At 38.5% G+C, this 20,259-nt stretch overlaps 3 protein-coding genes across 3 annotated transcripts; 2 read left to right on the forward strand and 1 right to left on the reverse strand.

The window, feature by feature from the left end:
* Positions 1-5,020: 5,020 nt before the first annotated feature.
* vri (nuclear factor interleukin-3-regulated vrille) lies at positions 5,021-10,381 on the forward strand. Its single transcript, XM_030385348.2, has 3 exons — positions 5,021-5,720; positions 7,283-7,558; positions 7,623-10,381. Exons 1-3 carry the CDS (start codon positions 5,471-5,473, stop codon positions 9,491-9,493), a joined length of 2,397 nt encoding a protein of 798 aa, XP_030241208.1. The 5' UTR covers positions 5,021-5,470; the 3' UTR covers positions 9,494-10,381.
* A 2,318-nt stretch (positions 10,382-12,699) lies between these two features.
* LOC115563000 (thioredoxin domain-containing protein 5 homolog) lies at positions 12,700-13,855 on the forward strand. The gene has a single exon (XM_030385297.2). The coding sequence runs from the start codon at positions 12,777-12,779 to the stop codon at positions 13,671-13,673; it is 897 nt and encodes a 298-aa protein (XP_030241157.1). The 5' UTR covers positions 12,700-12,776; the 3' UTR covers positions 13,674-13,855.
* Positions 13,856-14,762: 907 nt separating this feature from the next.
* On the reverse strand, positions 14,763-18,808 carry LOC115563025 (carbohydrate sulfotransferase 11). The gene is made up of 3 exons (XM_030385349.2): positions 18,618-18,808; positions 16,938-17,550; positions 14,763-16,558 (listed from the first exon to the last, which is right to left on the reverse strand). The coding sequence occupies exons 2-3, from the start codon at positions 17,473-17,475 to the stop codon at positions 15,777-15,779; spliced, it is 1,320 nt and encodes a 439-aa protein (XP_030241209.1). The 5' UTR covers positions 17,476-17,550; positions 18,618-18,808; the 3' UTR covers positions 14,763-15,776.
* Between the last annotated feature and the right edge of the window lie 1,451 nt (positions 18,809-20,259).

Below are 20,259 nucleotides of genomic sequence, written 5' to 3' on the forward strand. Positions count from 1 at the left end.
AAGCCCAGAACAACTGAAGGCATTGCATAATTCCCGTACTCGTCGAGCGACAAAGCTTTTACGTCTTTTCACAGAGTTGAATATTCAGAAGTATAAATATGGAAATAGCTCAAATTAACATTAATTATTACCTAACCGATTCGACCCGAACCTTATGATACCCTGTAAAGCAATGAGCTGTACTTATCAAAAGAGCCAATTACACACACACACACATACATACATATATAAATATGTACATATGTATATATGTATGTTTGTATTTCGATTCATACGCTCAGAGCTCAAGAATTTTGTTTTATTTCTTTCGTTTTGTTTTCTTCTTGTTTTCGCTTTTTGGATTTTGTAATTTTTTAAAGCTGAATGCATAATAAAATTCTCGTAATTTCAGTTGATTGCAGCGTGAGTCAAAAATTTTAAATAATTTGTTTCTCCAGTTTTTGCTGCTTGTCAATAATTTATACACTGTGAGAAATTGCGCCTAGGTTTAGTTATAAGCTACAGCAATAGTTAAACATATTAATTCATTAATTCATTAAAAATTCATACAAAATATTTATTAAGTAAATTCGCAATTGAAATTTATTAAATATAGTCTCTATAACGTGGATTAAGATAAACTAAATTAAAATTTTTATATGTATAAAGCAATAATTTAGATGTATATATAGACATAAATATATTCCTGATTCGACTTTAAATTATTATTATTATTTTTTATAAAACTATTGGTTTACATAAAACAATTATTAATTCATTTGTTAAAGATTTTTATGTATATGAAAATAATTTCTTTAAAATTGGTTTCTTTGAACTAGTTTTATATTAATATATACATATGTGTATAGAATTGAATAATAATTTCTTTTTATAATTTTTTACGTTAAATATACGTTTGTAAAATATATTTATTATGTTATATACATTCATGTAGGTGCACAAAAAAATTAAAAAAAAATTCTTTATTTTGCTTCGAAATATATTCATATAAATATTTAAATTAAATGAATGATATATTATATTTTATTTTATTTATGTAAAATAGACATATGTACGTCTAAAGATATTTAAGTAATATTTATTCAAATAATATTCTAGTTAATCTTATATAACCAGAATATGGTTTAGTTTTCTCCTATTTGACATTGTTATTAGTTAATTAATTTTATTTGTAGTAAAATCAAATCTTATGATCTAATAATTAATAATTTATTTTACATATAAATATTTTACTTGGATAGACACTCTAACTAAATCTAATTCACTCGGTAAAGATAGTCTTATTAGATGAAATTCCAACAAATCCAACTTCTCTCCATGAACATATGTTTGCCAATTGGACTCTAACTAAATGTTTATTTACTGTTGTAAAATCAAGGGGCGCACTCCCACTAAATCTTTCTCCTGCTCACCCATCAGGCAAAGACTTCATTTAGTGTTCAAGCGAATCTGATCAGATCCAATTGGATTGCTTACTCCAGTCTCAGTCGAATGTTTCTCTCTCTGCAGCAGCGTAACCAATATACACCATTTCAGCACTTTTCGTCACGCTGCTATCACAATAAGAATAAGAATAAGAATGAGAATGACAACAGCAACAACAGCAACAGCAGCGACAATAACAATTCTAAATCAAGCGCAAAAAGTAGGAAACACGCTCATTTCCATAGCGGACTCGAGTCGCGAACATGTGAGCCGTTGTCGCGGGAGCGTTGCACTGTCGGCTGCACATTTCGCGACACGTGATCAGCGCCAGCGTCCGTCCAGTATCAAGTATAAATAGCCCATTCGCTTTGCTATAACCTGACAACCCTCTTTGTGGTGTTGTTGGCCAAGAGGGAGGGAGGGAGGGTGGAAGGGGATGGGAGGGGGTGCGGGTGTGTCGGGGGCGAGCAACATTTGCTAGCTAACTGATGGCTGAGCGGCCGTTTACTGCCGATAGCTAATATTACGTTGTTGTTGCTTCTGCGCTGCTGGCTTTGACGTCGACGTCGACGTTGGCGTTGTTTCGTAACAATCTGACGTCTTTTTCACTCAGACACACACACACAGAGAGAGAGAGAGAGGAAGGCAGGGCAAGTGTAGCCAATGTAGTCAGCAGTAGTGTAACAGCTTATAAGCAACCCCACCCAACCTCTTCACAGTTACACCCCACTGCCTCACCCCCACCAAATACAACGTGAGCATAGCCCGCATGTCGTGTGCACCGCCTGCGCTTTAACCAATAAGCGCATATTTTGCTGATTAGACATGTGATTTGAGCAACAGCATATGCTTATTGGATCGTTTCGAGTTGGGATTCGGATTGACATTTCGGTTGGGAAACTCTCTGCCTCTCTCGCTCAGTGCATGGCTGCTTAGATGCGCTCAAATTGGCAAGGCTAACGGAAATGGCGCGATTGCACGGCCCACGTGAGAGACGGGACTCACGTGTACCTGTTGCTCGAGCTACAGTTAAAGCAGCAGCAGAGACAGAGGCGGCAGCAGAGGCAGAGGCAGCGCCAGCAGCTGCAGCAATTCGAATTGGACTTGATCTTGTAATCAAGCGAATTATTTAACCAGTCACTCGGGCAGTTGGCCAGCCAGTCAGTCGAGTTGAATTTATGCATCTTAAGGGTATCTGTTATCCGAGTCTGAGTCTCTGATTTGTTTACCTTTGCAGCGCTCTTTGGGCACGCTTTCAAATGTATTTTTATCGCATTCAAATATTTACTCACAGTTATTAGTCGTTACAAACTATATAAATATAGATGTGATTATGTAATCGCAAAAGTCATTTACGACTGTTTATCTAATAAGAATGTTAAATATGTCAGCGCAAATGCTTACTATATATAAACGTGACCTAAGAATTGCGTTAAAACGAGTTAAATGTAAATTAAATTCAACTCTTTTACATATACAGACAAAATTGATATTCACATTTCACAAATATACATACATATATACATATAAAACTTGATATTCACATTCAGTTGCATATTCTAATTGGATCTGTGGTTCTTATTGCGCTCTGTACTCGTTTCAATTACAAAATGTTGCTATATACATACATACATACACATGTATGTATATGTGTATGTACATTTTGTTTCGATTTTAAATAAATAACAAATGTTTTTGTTATTATTATTATTTATGTGAGAAATTTTAATCACAGAACTTTTGAATTTTCTAAGGTTTTTTTTATTTTTAAAATTTAAAAATTATTATTATTGTTTTTTTTTTTACATCCATATACATTGTATATACATTTAAAAATCTACAAAGAATTTTCTTAATTCATTTCTTTTATTTTTCTTCCAAATATTAGCGGTATATGTAAGTATGTAAGTATGTACATATGTATATGTATGCTTCGGCTTATCAATTGCCAACTTCGCTTTTTTCTATAACCCTTGTATTTGCTATTTCCCTATTTGTTTTAATGTCTATCAAATCAGTGGGAGCATTCACACACACACAAACACACACACACAACTACAAATTCATTATCTCGTTTGCGTATATATTGAATACTAGAAATTCTTAGAATTTACAATTATGCATTGAGTGCCTCTATAGCGCGTCGCCTAATCTAACTGTCATTTATTCAGTTCGTCAGTCAAACCGTCAATCACACTTATAAAGCTTACATCATATCTGCCAAGTTTTTGCTATTGGTCAGCTTGCGCCCATGACCTTCGCCACTGCAATTTCCTATTGGATTGAAGGCATACATAAATATATATACATACATATTTATATTTTACTATATTTATATACATACATATATAATTGTCTTAGTCACTCTACTGATTTCCCCCCTTTTTCGCAACTTTGTTGCTGACTGTGCATAAAAGTCCTCTAGACGGGGTCTGATAAGACAACAGCGATTATCAAGCGACAAATGTAAATATAATTTATAATTATATAATTTGCAATGTTTGTGTGTTTATTTCTATTTGCAATCAATATTTATCACTGATTGTTGAGTATTCATTAATTCGTTGATTTGCTGTCATTTAATTGTCCTTTAGACATAAAAGCTTATTAGATTGGCTGTTCCAATTGGAATTTATGATTTTGGTTTAATAGAGAAATGAGGCAAATTAGTTCTAGATATGCATTGTGTTAGCCAGCTAAAAGACAGATCTCCGGATATAGAAGTATTTCTGATTAGAATTTTAACTAGTAACTATGCATTTTATAGGGTATCAGCTGATTCAGCAACAATGTGAGTTTCTTGTGTTACCACCCAAATTAGTATCAATACATTTTACAGGGTATCTACTTGTTCAACAACATTGTGTTTGCTTTGAATCGCTAAACTACATAAATACATATATTAACTAATATGTATGTGTAGCTATGCACAAATTGTAAAGGGTATATGTTAGTTCAACAACATTGACTTGTTGTTCTTTAGGTGTTCTGTGTAAGGCGCTTGCGTCACAACAAAGCATTTGGCACACACGGATACAAACTCACATACATACACATGTATATAGAATAATATGCATGCATAGACATGTCTGTATATACATATGTATGTACATGCATACATATGTAAGTACATACGTACATACGTATTGCAACGCAATATTCCAATAAAACACCTTCCGTCTTTATCACTGTCATCGTAGCTCGCTCGCCCCCACCCCCGTCCCCGTTGCGTACCGTTAGCGACACCCAGTGGACGGCACACGGCACACGGCACAGTCACGTTCTAGTTTTCAAATGTGCAGCTCTAAACGATTTGAGATTGACGCTGATTACTCAACTATGGAGTGTACAGAAAATGTGATCGGTTGCAACTTGGAGCGCGCAACAGGCAGCGCGCGCATTTGTAGGTACATATGTGTGTATGTGTGAGTATGTGCGATTGTATGTGTCCAACCAGAATCGAAGCAGGTAAATTTCACTTTTACCAATGCTTTTGTACGGCCGAGTCGAGCTTCGAACATGTTCGGTCCTCGGTTCGATGTTCGGCAGCAGTCGCGTGTCGCAACTGCGTGCAGCGGCAACGTGACCGAGCGACGTATTGGACTGCGGCAGCCGAGTGAAATGCTTTTACAAATTCAATTGCGATTCAGCATTCGTTCGAAGCGGTTGTGGATGCGCTCGCGAGTCGCGTCATATTTTGAATGAAGTGCAATCGGCTGGTCTACTGATAAAAAGTCCCAGACAGCTAAGTCAGTGAAACCGCTATCAAGAACCGTTAGCAAAACAAAGAACAGCAATAACTAAAATATTGTTTAAAACAAAATAGAACAGTTTGATCGCTATTAAAGAAAGAGTGAAACGTACACATATTAAATAAAAACTTTTCTGAATTCGAAATTCGGAAACAAAATTTGTCAGTTTTTCAAGTACAATTGCATCAGAATTTATTGCGGCACTGATCGAAATGCAAATCTGTGCGAAAAGTGCAACATGAACAGCATTTGCGCTGCTTGGATAATTAACTGTGATTAGGCACATAAACATTATGTCGATAGTGACACCGCTACAGCAAAAAGTGAACATTTTTCAAGAGACTGCAACACCGAAAAGTTTGTTTATACTTAAAGCCAACAACAGTGCAAGGAATAAAATATACGCGGATAAACTGTACAACGGCAGCATAGAACAAAATAATAACTTTAAAAACAACAACAACGTCATCATCAACAGCAGTACTAACAACATTTGTTATACGCAATACGCTACGCTATCAGCAACAAATATAACAGCACAATGTAAGTGCAACGAGAATACAAAAAAACTAAATCCCATTCAAAACAAAACTATATTTTGTTAGTTTACAACGCAAAACAAAACTCATGCAAAATAAAGAGAATGAGATAAAGAGAGAGGAGAAGATAGAGAGCACGGAGGTGAGAGCGCAGCAGCAGCGCGCTTAGTCATGTTGTTTTTGTGAATTTCGACACAGGCAGCGACTGCAGCAGCGCAGCGTCGCCGCCGTCGTCGTGGTCGTCGTCGTCTGTTGCTTTTATTTGTCGGCGTAGGAGTCGTAGGGGTTGCCGGCGGCTGCGACGTTGGCAGCGTCTGGCTGCTGACGTGAGTAGCCAGTTTATGGGAACGAGAATAAATGTGAGCGCGTTTGTGTTAGTATTTTAGTGTCTGTGTTTGTGTGTGTTGTAGCGCATTGAACTGCAAATGCCAATTTGATGGTCACGGTGAGGGTGAGGTGACAACAACAACAACAACGGCAGCAGCAGCAGCACACAAACACACAAACACATAGAAAACCGACCAATCTCGCCGTGTGATTTCTTGTTTACGTTGCCTTTGCCATTGTTATTTACATGTGTGTTTGTGTGTGTCTCGATGTGCATGCGAGCGTCTATATATGTATGTATGAATGTAAGTGTGTATGTGTGTTTGTTTGTTCTTTCCTTGTGCTGTCGTCTAATTCGCTGATTCTTGCATCATTTGCCGTAATCATTGTGTAAATGGATGGCCGCACTAAAAACGAAAGCAAATGTGCATACGAGCGACATACATACATACATATACATATAGATATACATACAATACGTTAGGTTCGAGTGGGTTCTTTGCGTTCGGAGCGTAATTGTGTGCGTAATTATTTTGTAAGGGCAAGCCAAGGCCAAGGACCAGACAAAGAAAGACCAAGCAGACATGCCCACAAATGTGTGTGTGCATGTGCGCGCATGTAAGTGTGTGCGTCTGGGTGTATATTCTGATTGGCCAGACAAGATCGCATTAGACTGTGTGGCGTTTGGCTGCACTGTCTTTTGTTTTGACACATTCATTGCGAATGCGATTATTGCCAAGTTCTCGATAAGATATGGCCAATAAAAAATATAGCTTTGCTACCAGATATCAGTCAAAACTGAGTGTTAAGTATGAGCGAGTTTTGGTTTAATAATGATTCAGTAATATAATATAGATTCAATTAATTACGTTTTAAACTGACTATTGGTAAAATATAATGTAATTCTGAATAATCTAAAAATAAATTTTTAATATAATGTATACACAAATAATTACGTTTTAGAATATTGAATTATAAGCTAAAAAATATTTAGTATTTAATGTAAATATTTACTTATTTACGTTTTAAAGTAAATAATGTAATTAAATTATTTTAATTATTATTTGAACCTATTTCCAATTATATTATTGAAGCTAGATAAAGTATTCGAGATAGTATAATTTTAAAATTATTTAATTTATAAGCATTATATAGCATAACTGAAAGTAAATAAAAGCTAATAATTTTGTTTTTAAGGCCTTTCTTTACTAATCGCAGCTCTTGATTTTCTCTTTGCAGTTCTGAACCAGAAGCAGGAGCACCAGCACAATCAGCAACAGCAACCGGAAGAGGGGATTAGCAGTCGAGTGTTGCAGGAGCAGGCGCCGGATTCAAAGCTTGTTCAAGTACTGTTAGCCACGACACCGACGGCAATGCCCGAGGTGCTCGCCGGAACACCCACCCAAAGCCACAACAAAGCCTCATCCGTAAGCGCCTCCATGATGAGCAGCGTGCGTTTGGCTACCATTTCGCCGTCACTATCGATGAACGGCAGCTCCAACGAGGCCACAAATCGTAAGTTGAACCTGAAACTAAATTGATATCTTCATCACTATAACGTTTCACTTTTCGGCTGCAGTGCATCCGCTCTCCATGTACGGCGGCTCCATCAGCCCGCAGTCGAACGACAGCGGCATGTCGGACAGCCACAGCATGGGCAAGTTTGTGCCGAGCAACGGTTACGCCGACAGTCACGGCCACAGCCTGATGGGGGGCAAATCCAATGGACAGAGCAACGGCGTCGCCGGAGTTGGAGGTGGCTCGCAGTCAACCCTAACCGCCGCCCAGAAGGAGCTCTTCTCACAGCGCAAGCAGCGTGAGTTCACGCCCGACAACAAGAAGGACGAGAGCTACTGGGACCGCAGACGACGCAACAATGAGGCGGCCAAGCGCAGCCGCGAGAAGCGACGATACAATGACATGGTTCTGGAGCAGCGCGTCATCGAGTTGACCAAGGAGAACCATGTGCTGAAGGCGCAGCTCGATGCGATTCGGGACAAATTCAACATCTCCGGCGAGAATCTGGTGAGCGTGGAGAAGATTCTCGCCTCGCTGCCCACCAGCGAGCAGGTGCTGAGCAATACAAAGCGCGCCAAGATTAGCAGCGGCAACTCGTGTTCCTCCTCCTCGTCGGGCTCGTCGCCCTCCGGCGCCGGCTGCAGCTCCCCGGCCTCGCACACACACAGCGGCTATAGCAGCAGCAGCAACAACGCCCCGCCGCTCTCCCCCATCATCTATGGCCCGAACAGCAATGTCAATGCGGGCAATGTACGCGGCAGCGAGTCCTTGACATCCGTAAGCAATAAGAATGGACATCACGTGGGCCAGCACGTTCCGCCGCCGCCGGCGCCACTCCACGCTCAGGCTCTTCCGCATCCACATCAGTACCACCAGCTGCAGCAGCAGCAGCAGCAACAGCAGCTGCAGCAGTCGCATCACCAGCAGGTGCAGGACGCTGCCCCCTCCACAATGGACACGCACAACCGCCCGCCGACCAACGCCATTGCCAATCTGCATGTGCTTCAGCAGGCGCTCCACCGCAACGTCAGGCCCGAGGATCTGGACAGCCTGCGCAAGGTGGTGGCCGTCGGGGCTCTCTACAATGCGGCCGCGGTGGGCACGGGAACGCCGGCAGGCACCACAATATATACGCCTGCCACAGTGAACGCATCCTCGCCAGCATCTGGCTATGTGGCCATCAGCAAGGATCAGCTGGAGGCCAGTTACCTGCACGGTCACAGCGTGGAGGGCGCCGTTAGCAGCAGTGCGGTCGACGCCGTGAGCAGCTCCTGCTCCTCGGTGGTCAGCTCGGCCGCGGCCAGTGTGCTGAACCTGTCGAGGCGCGCCTGCTCGCCCAGCTACGAGCACATGCTGTCCTCGACCACATCCTTGACGTCTCATCACTCATCCGCCTCCTCAGCCCTCTCATCGTCCGCCTCCTCGTCGGGTGCCGTCTCTGGCGACGACGAGCAGGAGCAAGATGGCTCCGAAGGCCCCATCCATCCGGATCCGCATGCGCTTGCCCATGGCGCCCACTCGTCGCCCATGCAGCGCAGCAGCCCAGCGCACAATGGCGGCGGCGGCACTAATGAGGCCAACAATTGTCTGCCCCTGAAGCTGCGCCACAAATCGCATCTGGGCGACAAGGATGCGGCTGCGACGGCGTTGCTCTCGCTGCAGCACATCAAGCAGGAGCCCAGCTGCAATCGCTCCTCGCCGCCGGCTTGGAACGATGGCGGTGACAACTCCAGCGACGAGCGCGACTCGGGCATCTCGATCGGCAGTGCCGAGTGGACAGCCCAGTTCCAGCGCAAGCTGCTCGCCCCGAAGGAGGCTGTCGTCTCGGTGGTCGTCTCCAATGTGGAGCGTGATCAGATGCTGAAGAGCCAGCTGGAGCGACTTGAGTCCGAGGTGGCCAGCATTAAGAGCATGATGATACTTGGCGACTAGAAGATGATGTAGATGTTGAACGGATTCGTACTGGAGGAGAGAGAGCGAAGAGACAGACAAATATTTGTAAAGGCAGAGACTTTGGTTTGAGATAATTGAATTGCACTTCGTGGCTGTAGAAAAGAATGAGGAAGAGGAAGTAGAAGAAGAAGGAGGACTCGGCGAGCACACAAGATTTTATATCTATCTATATACAACATATACTAGATAAACACCCACACAGTTGCGAGTCCTATGATATTTCATGATTTTCGATAATTCTGTGTAGAGTTGTGTGTAATCGTATAATCCCAGAAATATTTGAAGGCGTTAAGCCAAGTGTATAGATCTCGCTTCTAACTAACTGAATTTAAAAAATCTTTTGTTTGTCATGCGTACAAGAATATATATATATATATCTAGATCTATATACCCCAAACACATGAACATACTGAAGACTCAGTCACTTACAAATCATTTGGAACTTGTACCAATTTGTTATAGATGTATCTCTTACAGAAACCCTTATATCGTCGTACGCGTTAACCCATTGTTGTTCTCTAAGTTTCCTTACACACACACACATACATGTATGTATGTATTATTTAATCGAAAAACTTTCTAAGTATTTACTATTGTACATAAACATAATTATTCAGCTTATTATATATTATATATCAATTATCCATATTATTATAGATTTTCCTCTGCTCTGTCGGAGCATTGTAGAAATATATTCTTAAATTATCATTGTAAATAGGCGTAGAATTCTAAGCGATAAACGTTATATGAAACTATTGTATTTAGTTGATAGTTCGTTAAGTCTATTTATTACACAGATCACAAAGCAAATGCTATATAAACAATTACTTAAAATACGAGATTAAAACAGAAACTTTTTCAAACATATTTCGACTAGAGTTTTGGCACAGAAATAATTATTCAATAATTATTCGCAATTTCGATGTAGTCTCCGTTTCAATTATTATTCTTGTTAGTGCTATACCACACACACACATAGGTGATACACCCACATAAACACGCACACCTGCTTGCTTGCATATACATATATATATACATATATTTATTGATGTTTGTAGTAAGTATTTTCGGTATGTTTATCTGATGGGCAATTGTGAGACGATCCTTGCCAAGGACACCCTGAACGCTTGTATTTGTGTGAAAGCTTAAGAAGCGCTGCCCTGGGCAGCACTTATACAGTTACTATATATAAGATATATATATATATTATATATACATGTGAACGTTAATTGATATTCGTATATACATATATACATATATATTTATATATCTTGATATTTATTGTTCTCATGCGAATGTCGCTTTACAACTCTGTAAGTAGTTTTATGGCAACACACACACACATATATACAAATACACATGTGTGTGCAACATTATTATGAATCGACACAGTCTTCAAGCATAAACATAAACAATTTCAAAATCTATATATATTTACGTTTATTGATCAATGAAAATAAAACTCTTTATAATGATATAACTCAAAGTCGTATGGAATATTTACCAAAATTAATTATATAATACATATTCATATAAAAATACTAGCTGATCAGGAAAATGTTAAATACAAAATGATTAATTTACTCAAGGTGTGTGGGTATACAGTTATAGGGCTCGCTTGGCATTGGTTGCATTGAGTCGACTTTGTGGCAAACTTGGCTTTTGATTATGAATTTGGAATTAAATTGTTGACCACTTGCAGCAGTATTTGTAAATATTTCCTGTCATTTGAAAAAATGAATTGGATTTTCGAATTGACTGCAAGAACAGCAAAGAATCTGGAACTGTACCAATAAGGAAGACGTGCAATGGTGGCGCTGTATCAATTTCTTGGAGTTTTAATTTTTTGTCGATGAGCAACACATCCCGATCGACTCATTTTTGAATTTAAGGGCATGGCATTGCGGGCCTTGCTTGTTCAATGTACCAATTACCACTATGGAATGAGCGTAATATTCGACATCAGGCTCATACTGAAACGCAAGAAATGAATGTGAATGTGAAGTACTTTTTGACGTTGTCGGTCAATTCCTCTACGTCTGTTCAGTACGCATCTGTCTTTGCTGGTTTCGCTCATCTTGTGCATCTCTTGCAATTGTGATGCACGTAACTGCGCCATGCTCACATGGACATCTGCATTGCTTTGTTGCCTTTCTTCATCTGATCTCTGTGCTGTGCTATTTCGCATGCCTCTAGATTTGAATGTTCGACGACTGAATTTAGCCCTCTTGCGATTTCGTGGCGTTGTCTGTTAATCAAATATAAACAAATCAAGTTGAAAAACTGTTTGGTGATAAACAGTGACGTAATATGGTATTCCATTGCTCATTATTTGCCTTACCTTACCATACTAATAAAACTAATAAAACACGTATATTTATTAATCACATTCACGCATTAATAAAATGTGCATGAATAGTTTTTTAACATTACCGAAAACTGTCACTGGTATCAACCCTACTGGGTAAATTCTCAATGACAATAAAAAGATCCTCAATAGTAATCAATGCTTCATTGTGCATTGCGTCACTGAATAATAATACTCTATTTCATTGATTTGCAATTGCTGCAACAAATAAAAATAATATAAGTGAAAATTGGTCTGAAACGGCAGAAAATAACTTTATCCTCGTTAGAGATCCTTAGTAAAGCAAATACATACTCCTGATGCTTTCATCTGCTTTCAGAGAGTGCAAGATATTAGCTCATGATGAGATTATAAAGTATATATTATAATAAGTTATATCAGATCTTAGGCGGGATGATAGCTGAATAAAGCTCTGTTCTGATCAGAAATACTTTGACTATTGTATACCCTGTTTGTGGTATAACAAATATATCTGTTACGAAATATTTGATAATCTATTCCAATTCTTTGCAAATGCCGTTATTTATCTCAGATATACTCCATGTATGTATATGAGGGTTTAAAAAACCTATAGCTTAGTTAGCTGGGATTTTGTTGGGGCGAAAATAGTTGGACAGTTAAAATTTACTTTAATTCATACAAAACTTGATACATTTCCATTGAAGCTTGATCCATTCATTAAGCATATTTAAGTTCAAACGAAAATTCAGTTATGGGAGTACAATCTTGCATCGTTCGCTCTAGTGAAGTCCCTAAGAATTCGTTTAAAATCCACCCATCTCATCGGTGCACCTCATCGTATTCCTGGCATCTTACGCATCGGGTACTATCTCAACATGAATTTGTATAGATGCCATTGAGTTTTGTGTAGGAGGCTAGTTAAATTGTAAAATTATGTTAGGTAAAACCGGCCTGTGCTTGATTACGTTTCTCATCTTGGCATCCGTGGCCGTGCAAGCAAAATTTCAGAAGAGACAATGGCTGATTCCACTGAATCCTGACAGTTTCAAGAGCTTCTCAGATGATCAGAGATTCTTGGTTCAATTTTATGTGCCCAATTGCAAAAGCTGTGCCTTCCTGAGACTAGACTTGAATTACTTGCTCACCATCTTAGAGGCCACATCGAATAATAACATCACAGTTGGAACCCTTGACTGCATCAAACATGAGAACTTTTGCCATGAGCTGAATATTACTGAATATCCGACTATGGGCATATTCGAGAAGCGGGGAGAGCAGCACAGATTCATCGACGGATCACCCAATATGCAAACGTTGCAGCAGTCCTTGGGGATTCACAATAATGGCGTCGAATTCGTAGGACCCGACTCCGACAATGCCTTACTATGTGAGCCAGGCTCTGTTCAGCACTTGAATTCTGGAACCTTCACGCACACCGTAGCATCTGGAGTATTTTTCATCAAATTTTACTCACCCAAATGCGTACACTGCAACCAATTGGCGCCCACTTGGATAAAGCTGTCGAAAAAATTGAAAGGAAGTGATATATGTGTGGCTGAGGTCGACTGTCTAGCCTCAGCGGCTCTTTGCAGAAGTTTCAATGTCACTGAAGTGCCACACATTGCTTGGTTCCAGAATGGCAAGGAGGTGAGGGTTTACACTGGACCACGAGATCTTAATTACTTGGAAGAATTCGCCAAAGATATGATTGCGGGGAGGTCTCGTGACACCAAAAATCTCTCAGCAATCGCCATTAAAAAGGCGAACGACTTGTATCTCATGTTAGTCTTTATGATTTATATATTTAATGCTGTAGATTGTGGTCTATAAGACAGGCAAATTGATCTTCACTAAAGTCTTTCGATATAGATAAGTTCCTAGAAAGCGGTATCTTAGGTATATAAATCGAGCCAAGAAACAGATTCTTACATCAATGGGTTTTAATAGAAGTTGACGATTGTGTGAAATCATTACGATTAAGTGAAAGTGAACTAAATAAAATTATTATCGAAAATCAGTCTAAGCTAATTTTTTGTTTATTAAATATCTTAATGTTAAATAATAAGTAAACATGAGTATATTGATCTATCTTTATTAAAACAAAGACTTGAAATTTGCGAAATATGTACCGTTTCTTAGTAATCGACAGTAAAATTGTATTAAGATCATTTTAAACCAGTCCAAAAGCGGATTAGTCTTTTCCTGTGAGCTAGGAACACTGGGATCCTCGTTTAAATTCTTAGGCTTACTTTTGATTATTCAAGAGAAACGAGTATACTAAAGGTGTTGTTCATCAATCCAATAACTCCATAATTTGATTGCTTCTTAAATTTTATGCTATCTTCCCATTATTGTTTTATTGTTAATTTAGCTAAAATTTAAATAACCTCAAACAATAAATTTTATTAATTTTTCAAATATATCTTTCAATTTGATCTTAATATTTCAATGTTTTGGTGTTCCATATACTTAAGTTAATACAGACGCCTGCCTGACTCCTTTATAAAGGAATGATTTATTAAAGATCTTGTGCATAGCAATCTCCTTAAATGACCTCCTGAAAATCCGATAACAGAAATGAAAAACCATTTATTAGTTAAGATTTGTATTTGGTTCGCAACAAGAAAATTAGAATAATATCGTTGATTCGCAATTAAAGTTTGTTGCTCGATTTGGTTACAGTTATGTATATATACATGTCTGTCATATATATTACGTGGAATACAATCCAAAATAAGTATAGATAGTAAAGGTTTTTTTTTTTTGTATTTTTTCATTTTAAGTATTATTTATATACGTATAGTATTTACATGTATATGTGTGTATATATGTTAATTTTAAACATCACATGGAAAGTTTATAGTTTTTTTTTTACTGTAAATATTTGCAGATTTGTTTTTCGCTGTTGGGTTTTTTATTTTTATTTATTTGGTTGTTTTTTTTTTTTTTTTTTTTTTTTTTTTTTTTTTTTTGACACAGTTACCAAAAATTTATAATTGTATGTATATTTTTTAAATTTTCTTTGGTTTACATTTTTTTTTTTTTTAGAATAGGAAAAACCCCATCCAGTCCCCAAAAGGTAAAAACGTTGATGAAGACCTGTTTATAAAATTCATAGATGTAAGTGCATATGCCCGATGTACATATATGTATGTACATTTGTATGTATGTATTTATGTGTGAGTGTGTGTGTATGCATGTATGTAAGAGAAGAAAACTTTACATACATTTAAGAATGCTTTGAATCTTAGAGTTAGAGTTATAGTTAGAGGGAAGGTGACGAGGTTGTAAATATTTTTATTGTAAATATTTATGTATATACTGTATATATCTATATATATATATATATATGTACTTGTATGTATATATATATGTAAATATGTCTTTGTTTTGTTTTTGGTTTTTGCATAAAATTGTTCGTTTTCAAAAACAGCAGGCGAGATATTCGTATAGAGGTCGTAGGTGTAGTAAAGAATATGTGTGGATGTCAGAAGATCGATTCGTATTAACTGTAAATTGTACTTTGTACTAACTAGAAGAGCCATCTAAAAAGATGCAAAACTCTGGAAATTTTATGGTTTCAATGTGTATGTGTGTGTGGGTGTGTGGGTGTGTGGGTATTTAGACGACTTCTGAAAAAATGCATAAAAATTAGTCATTCTATCTACATTTGGTTTTTGCTTTCCTTGCATTGGCATTGCCCAAGAGAGGTCGAAAATTGTCGTGATTCATTTGGTGGTTGTTGGAAAACATTGATTTGGCCTTACTCAGTGGTAGAATAAATACATATAGTTTTACATACATATAGTTTCGGTTGGGTTACGGTTACTGATCCATCTCTGTATAAAGGTACATAAATAAGATTCTTATCGTGAATATGAGCTATATACTTTTGGCCTGGCTTAATCTCTATTCCTCTACTCGTCGATCCATTCATGCTGCAGGAACAGCAGCTGTTCTTAGAGATGTGGTCGCCGATGTGGTTACCGGAGGTTCGATGCTCGCCCGCGGGCCGCTTTTGGCCTGTGAGGCTGTGGGGCTCTGATCCAAGCTCCAGGAGTGCACCATATTGTAATATTTGAGATAGTCGTAGTCGAAGAGCTCAAAGTCGATGCGATATATATTGAGCAATTGGTCCAATGTTGAGCGATCGAGTTCACCAAAGTAGCGTTCGACCAGCTCCTCCGACTTGACGCCGCTGCGTGCCTGATTCCTGATTTTGCGCAACTTGCGCCGTGGCAGCTTCCCCAGCAGCAACGACTCCAATCCCGCCTGCCTTATGATGAACTCAGAGTCTCGCTGAAATGTCTCTGTCTTTCCGATGATCGTGAAGTTCACGCTGCACGGCGTACAGAAGCTGTAGACGGGAGCCCAGTGCTCGTCGAAGCGATTGCCCGCCGCATGCTCCTGAATGAGAAAGCGCACGAACTCCTCGAAAGTAGGTCCACAACGGGGAAAGACAACGTTCAAGCTGCGGCGGCGATAGCGATGAACGATCTTGGTGCCGAGTGCCTTGTAGAAGCTGTTCCGGTTGCCCTCAAGCTTGTTGCGATACGCGCTAAGGATGCGCTCGAAGGGATCGCGCACGAACAGGAAGGACAACGCACTGGGCAGCAGCTCAACCAGCTCGGATAGCTCAGGGCGGGGAAAGCGTTGGCGGGCCAGTTCCAGGGGCTGAACCTCCGTTCGCTGTAGATACTTTAGATCGTAGCCAGCTAAAGTAAAGAAAGGAAAATCAATAATAACTCATTTTTCGTATCTCATATATCAAATCGTATATCTCGTATCTTGTATCTCCTATCACGTATCGCGTATCTCATATATCATATCTCATATCTAATATCTCATATCTAATATGTAATATTTAATATCTCATATCTCAAATCTCATATCTTATATGTCATATCTCATATCTAATATCGCATATCTCATATCGCATATCTCATATCTGATATTTCATATCTGGTATCTTATTGCTCTTTTTCTTCTGTTAATACCATCTGTTAAAATCTATAATCTCTATTATTTATTCTCCCTTCTCTTGTATTTTCTTCTTCTCTTCTCTACCTTCTCTCGTCTACGTCTCTCACTCACCCAGTATGTTGAAGTAGTACATCCACGTGCTACTGGCCGCCTTGAAGACATTGCACCACACCAGATTATTATGGCCGGGCGAGATGAAGAACTCCCAAGGGTTCGGTGGGTACTTTTCTTGAAGCTTGTATCGGTCGCAAACAGTCGCCAGGTGATCGCGTCGCAGCTTCAGTTCATGCTCAGTGCGGCTGTGCAGCTCCTCGGAGTATTCGTACACGGGATTCAAGGTGGTTGCCGAGACGGCGTTTTGCGCCTCCTCGGCCAATGCAGCGCTGCGATTCGCCTGCAGGCTAGCCCTGAGACGGGCCAGCGCACGTTGTCGATGGAGCTGTTGGCGCTTGAGCTTCAGCTGCTGCTTTGACGGCTCGGCGTATGCCTCGGCTGCCTCCAGCTCGGCGGTCGTAGCGCGCTCCCGATGCTCGAACGCATTGAGCGATTCGCGGAACAGAAAGGCAAAGTAACAGATGCCCACTAACACAAAGGTGCCTATCTTCAGGTACGTGTGCAGGCGTCTTCCCGTCCACAGGCGGATGTGCATTTTGCGTGGAGTCCAGATCCCTCTTCTGCTAGCCACCACTCGGCAGCCACTACATGTTACAGGTCACGGATGGGACTGAACGCTGCTACGAAGAGAGGATTTTCCGGGTAAGTTAGTTATTCATATATCTTATAATATTATTAGGTAAGTAAAGTGACCTATGGATATCTATTATTTATTCTACATATTTTTCGACCTTATCTTTATCGACTATCTTGAGTTGAACGAATTTATCTTCAGCATTCATAATTTCTACTAAAATTCTATTTGAGTTGCTTGAGAAATTATATTTATAACTCTATTCTAATGATAATTGATTTTATATCATTATTTTTGTAGGCCCTTTTGTCAAAAATGCTGTAATCATATACAGCAAAGATTTAAGATTTAAGCCGAATCTCATAAGATAATACTTGTAAATAGGATTTCCTTAAATGTTTCCAACTTGACTCTAAGAATCTTTAAAAGATTCTTTCATTTCTGACACAGTTAAATATATTGAAATTCTAGCAGCTTAGACTATTTTCATTGCATTATATGCTGAATTATGCCTAAGACATTTACTAATATAGTTATTTGGGTATTTTTGTTGTAAATAACTCTGTGTACTCCGAGTTGTTAATGTGCCATAAAAGTCGACCGGCCCGCAGCAGTGGGGGCGGCATACCACCCAAACCATTAACCCACTAACCCAACATCCCCAGCCATGAATACGTCATAGAGCAAACATTCGCCAATACACGCATACACGTACGCACACACTTTTATATATGTATATGTATATAGACATAGTATATATGAAAAGTAGGACGTCATCCATGAGTGTCAACATTTGCTTTTGTTTTGGTTATTATTCGACTTGTCCTTTAAAACAAACACTACACTAGTCAGCACAGTTTACAGCGAATATACCGAAAAAATATATATATATTCTATATACATACATATGTATATTTGTTGCTTTAGCAAATGCGTTAAGTCTTTGGGCAGAACTTCAATACAGCTGCAAACTCTTAACGCTTTTACTCATTTTATTCTCACAGCACTTAAGAAATAATTTTATGTGAATTTCCACTGTTTCGCAGATATTTCAGATGCATAAATTGAAACATGTATTTGATGGCCCATATATGTATATATACCTTTGTTTAACTCGCGTCAGGGGAGCACGTTTACAGTGAAGCTTCGCGAGCGTACACCACTTGCTGCTTAATGCGCTCACCTATGCGAGGTTTCTTAATTTATTGCGTTCTGCTATGTCAGCTTCGCCGGACAGCTTTGCCGTGCTGCTCCTAACGGCAACTCACACTCAACTGTTTCGTCCTCTCCTGTCCGCTGGCCTTTGCTGCCCTTTGCTGGCTGCCTATGCCACTTCAGAGCACGCCCTATGGCATTGCCGATGCCGTTGCCTGCGCAGGCGCCATGAGAGCAGCTGTGGAAGCAACTCGTGATGCCTGCCGACAACAGCAACTCAACTCAACTTAACTCAGCTCGAGTTAGGTTCTCCATCATTTTGATTATTTAATATCTATACTATTTTGGTACGAAATTAAGTATTTCTGACAAATGGAGATCTTACTATTATACAACGGGAGTCTTGGCTCTCTGAAATGATTTCATCTGAAACCCCCTCATTCCAAACGCTCTATAGCTTCGAGAATATTCGGTTAAAGTATAAAAAAAAACAACAATTTTTTGAGTATTTGGAATAAATAATTAATTTCCAATTATATTCATTTATTTATACTCAAACCACTTTTTATTAGCAAAACGATATTAAAATGCGCTGTGAAATGTTTTAAAATTGAGGTAAAACACGTTTGCTATTTGGGTATATTCTATATTATTTGGGGCCCAAGCTTTCATCTGTTGAATGTACATACTTTTCCCACACCTGTATCTCTCTCTCTCTCTCTCTCTCTCATTCTTTTTTCGCCTCTTGCTTCTTATTTCGTTAAGTCCATTTTAACGAAATATTCTTTTAATAGAAATTTCGCATTAATGGATTTAGTATTATTTTCAATAAAAATGTATTAAATTATTTTAAGCAACTTAATTTTAATTAAAGCGATAATCTCAGTGTCACCTATTTAAATTACTAGCCGATCTGTTTGAGTCCATATATCAACGTTTTTTTTTATCATTGAACTGACGTTAGTCTTACCTTTTGTGCTATAATACATAAAATAATTTAATTAGAATGACTGCAAAAGGATTAATCCTGATTTCCTCAATGAGGGAGAGACATTATGTATTTTGTCTCTTAGTATCAGCTCAATTCATGTTCGACCGAAATAAAATATATAAGCTCTTGTATTGAATTAGTAAACCCTAAATAAATGATACACTAAGTTTTTTTTTTTTAATTTTTGTGTATATTAAATCTTTGTATTTTCTTTTTTTTCTATAAATAATTTTTTACTTTAAAGTTAAAGTACAAACAAATTATTAATAATAAACTTCTAATACTACGTTTTAAGACACTTTCGTTTTTATTTTTGTTGTTCTTCATCTTGTGTTGAATGCATTTGCTTTTTAATATTTTTTTTATTTATTTTTTGTTTTCTTTTTATGTGGGTGTGTGTGTATTATGTCTTTGTTGCATGAATTTGTGTTTATTGGTATTGGCAATATAAGAATTATGTTTATACAATTTTGCCTTTAGCATTTGTTTATTGCAATAAATTTGAGTTTTATTTTTATATTTGTGAAATTTGTGTGGGGAAACATGTGAAAACTTTACTAAATATGCTTAAAATTGTTGACATCCATGGTTTTTTTTTT

Source organism: Drosophila navojoa, chromosome 3, assembly GCF_054131105.1.
Source record: "Drosophila navojoa isolate 15081-1374.11 chromosome 3, UAZ_NAV_1.0, whole genome shotgun sequence".
NCBI lineage: Eukaryota > Metazoa > Arthropoda > Insecta > Diptera > Drosophilidae > Drosophila > Drosophila navojoa.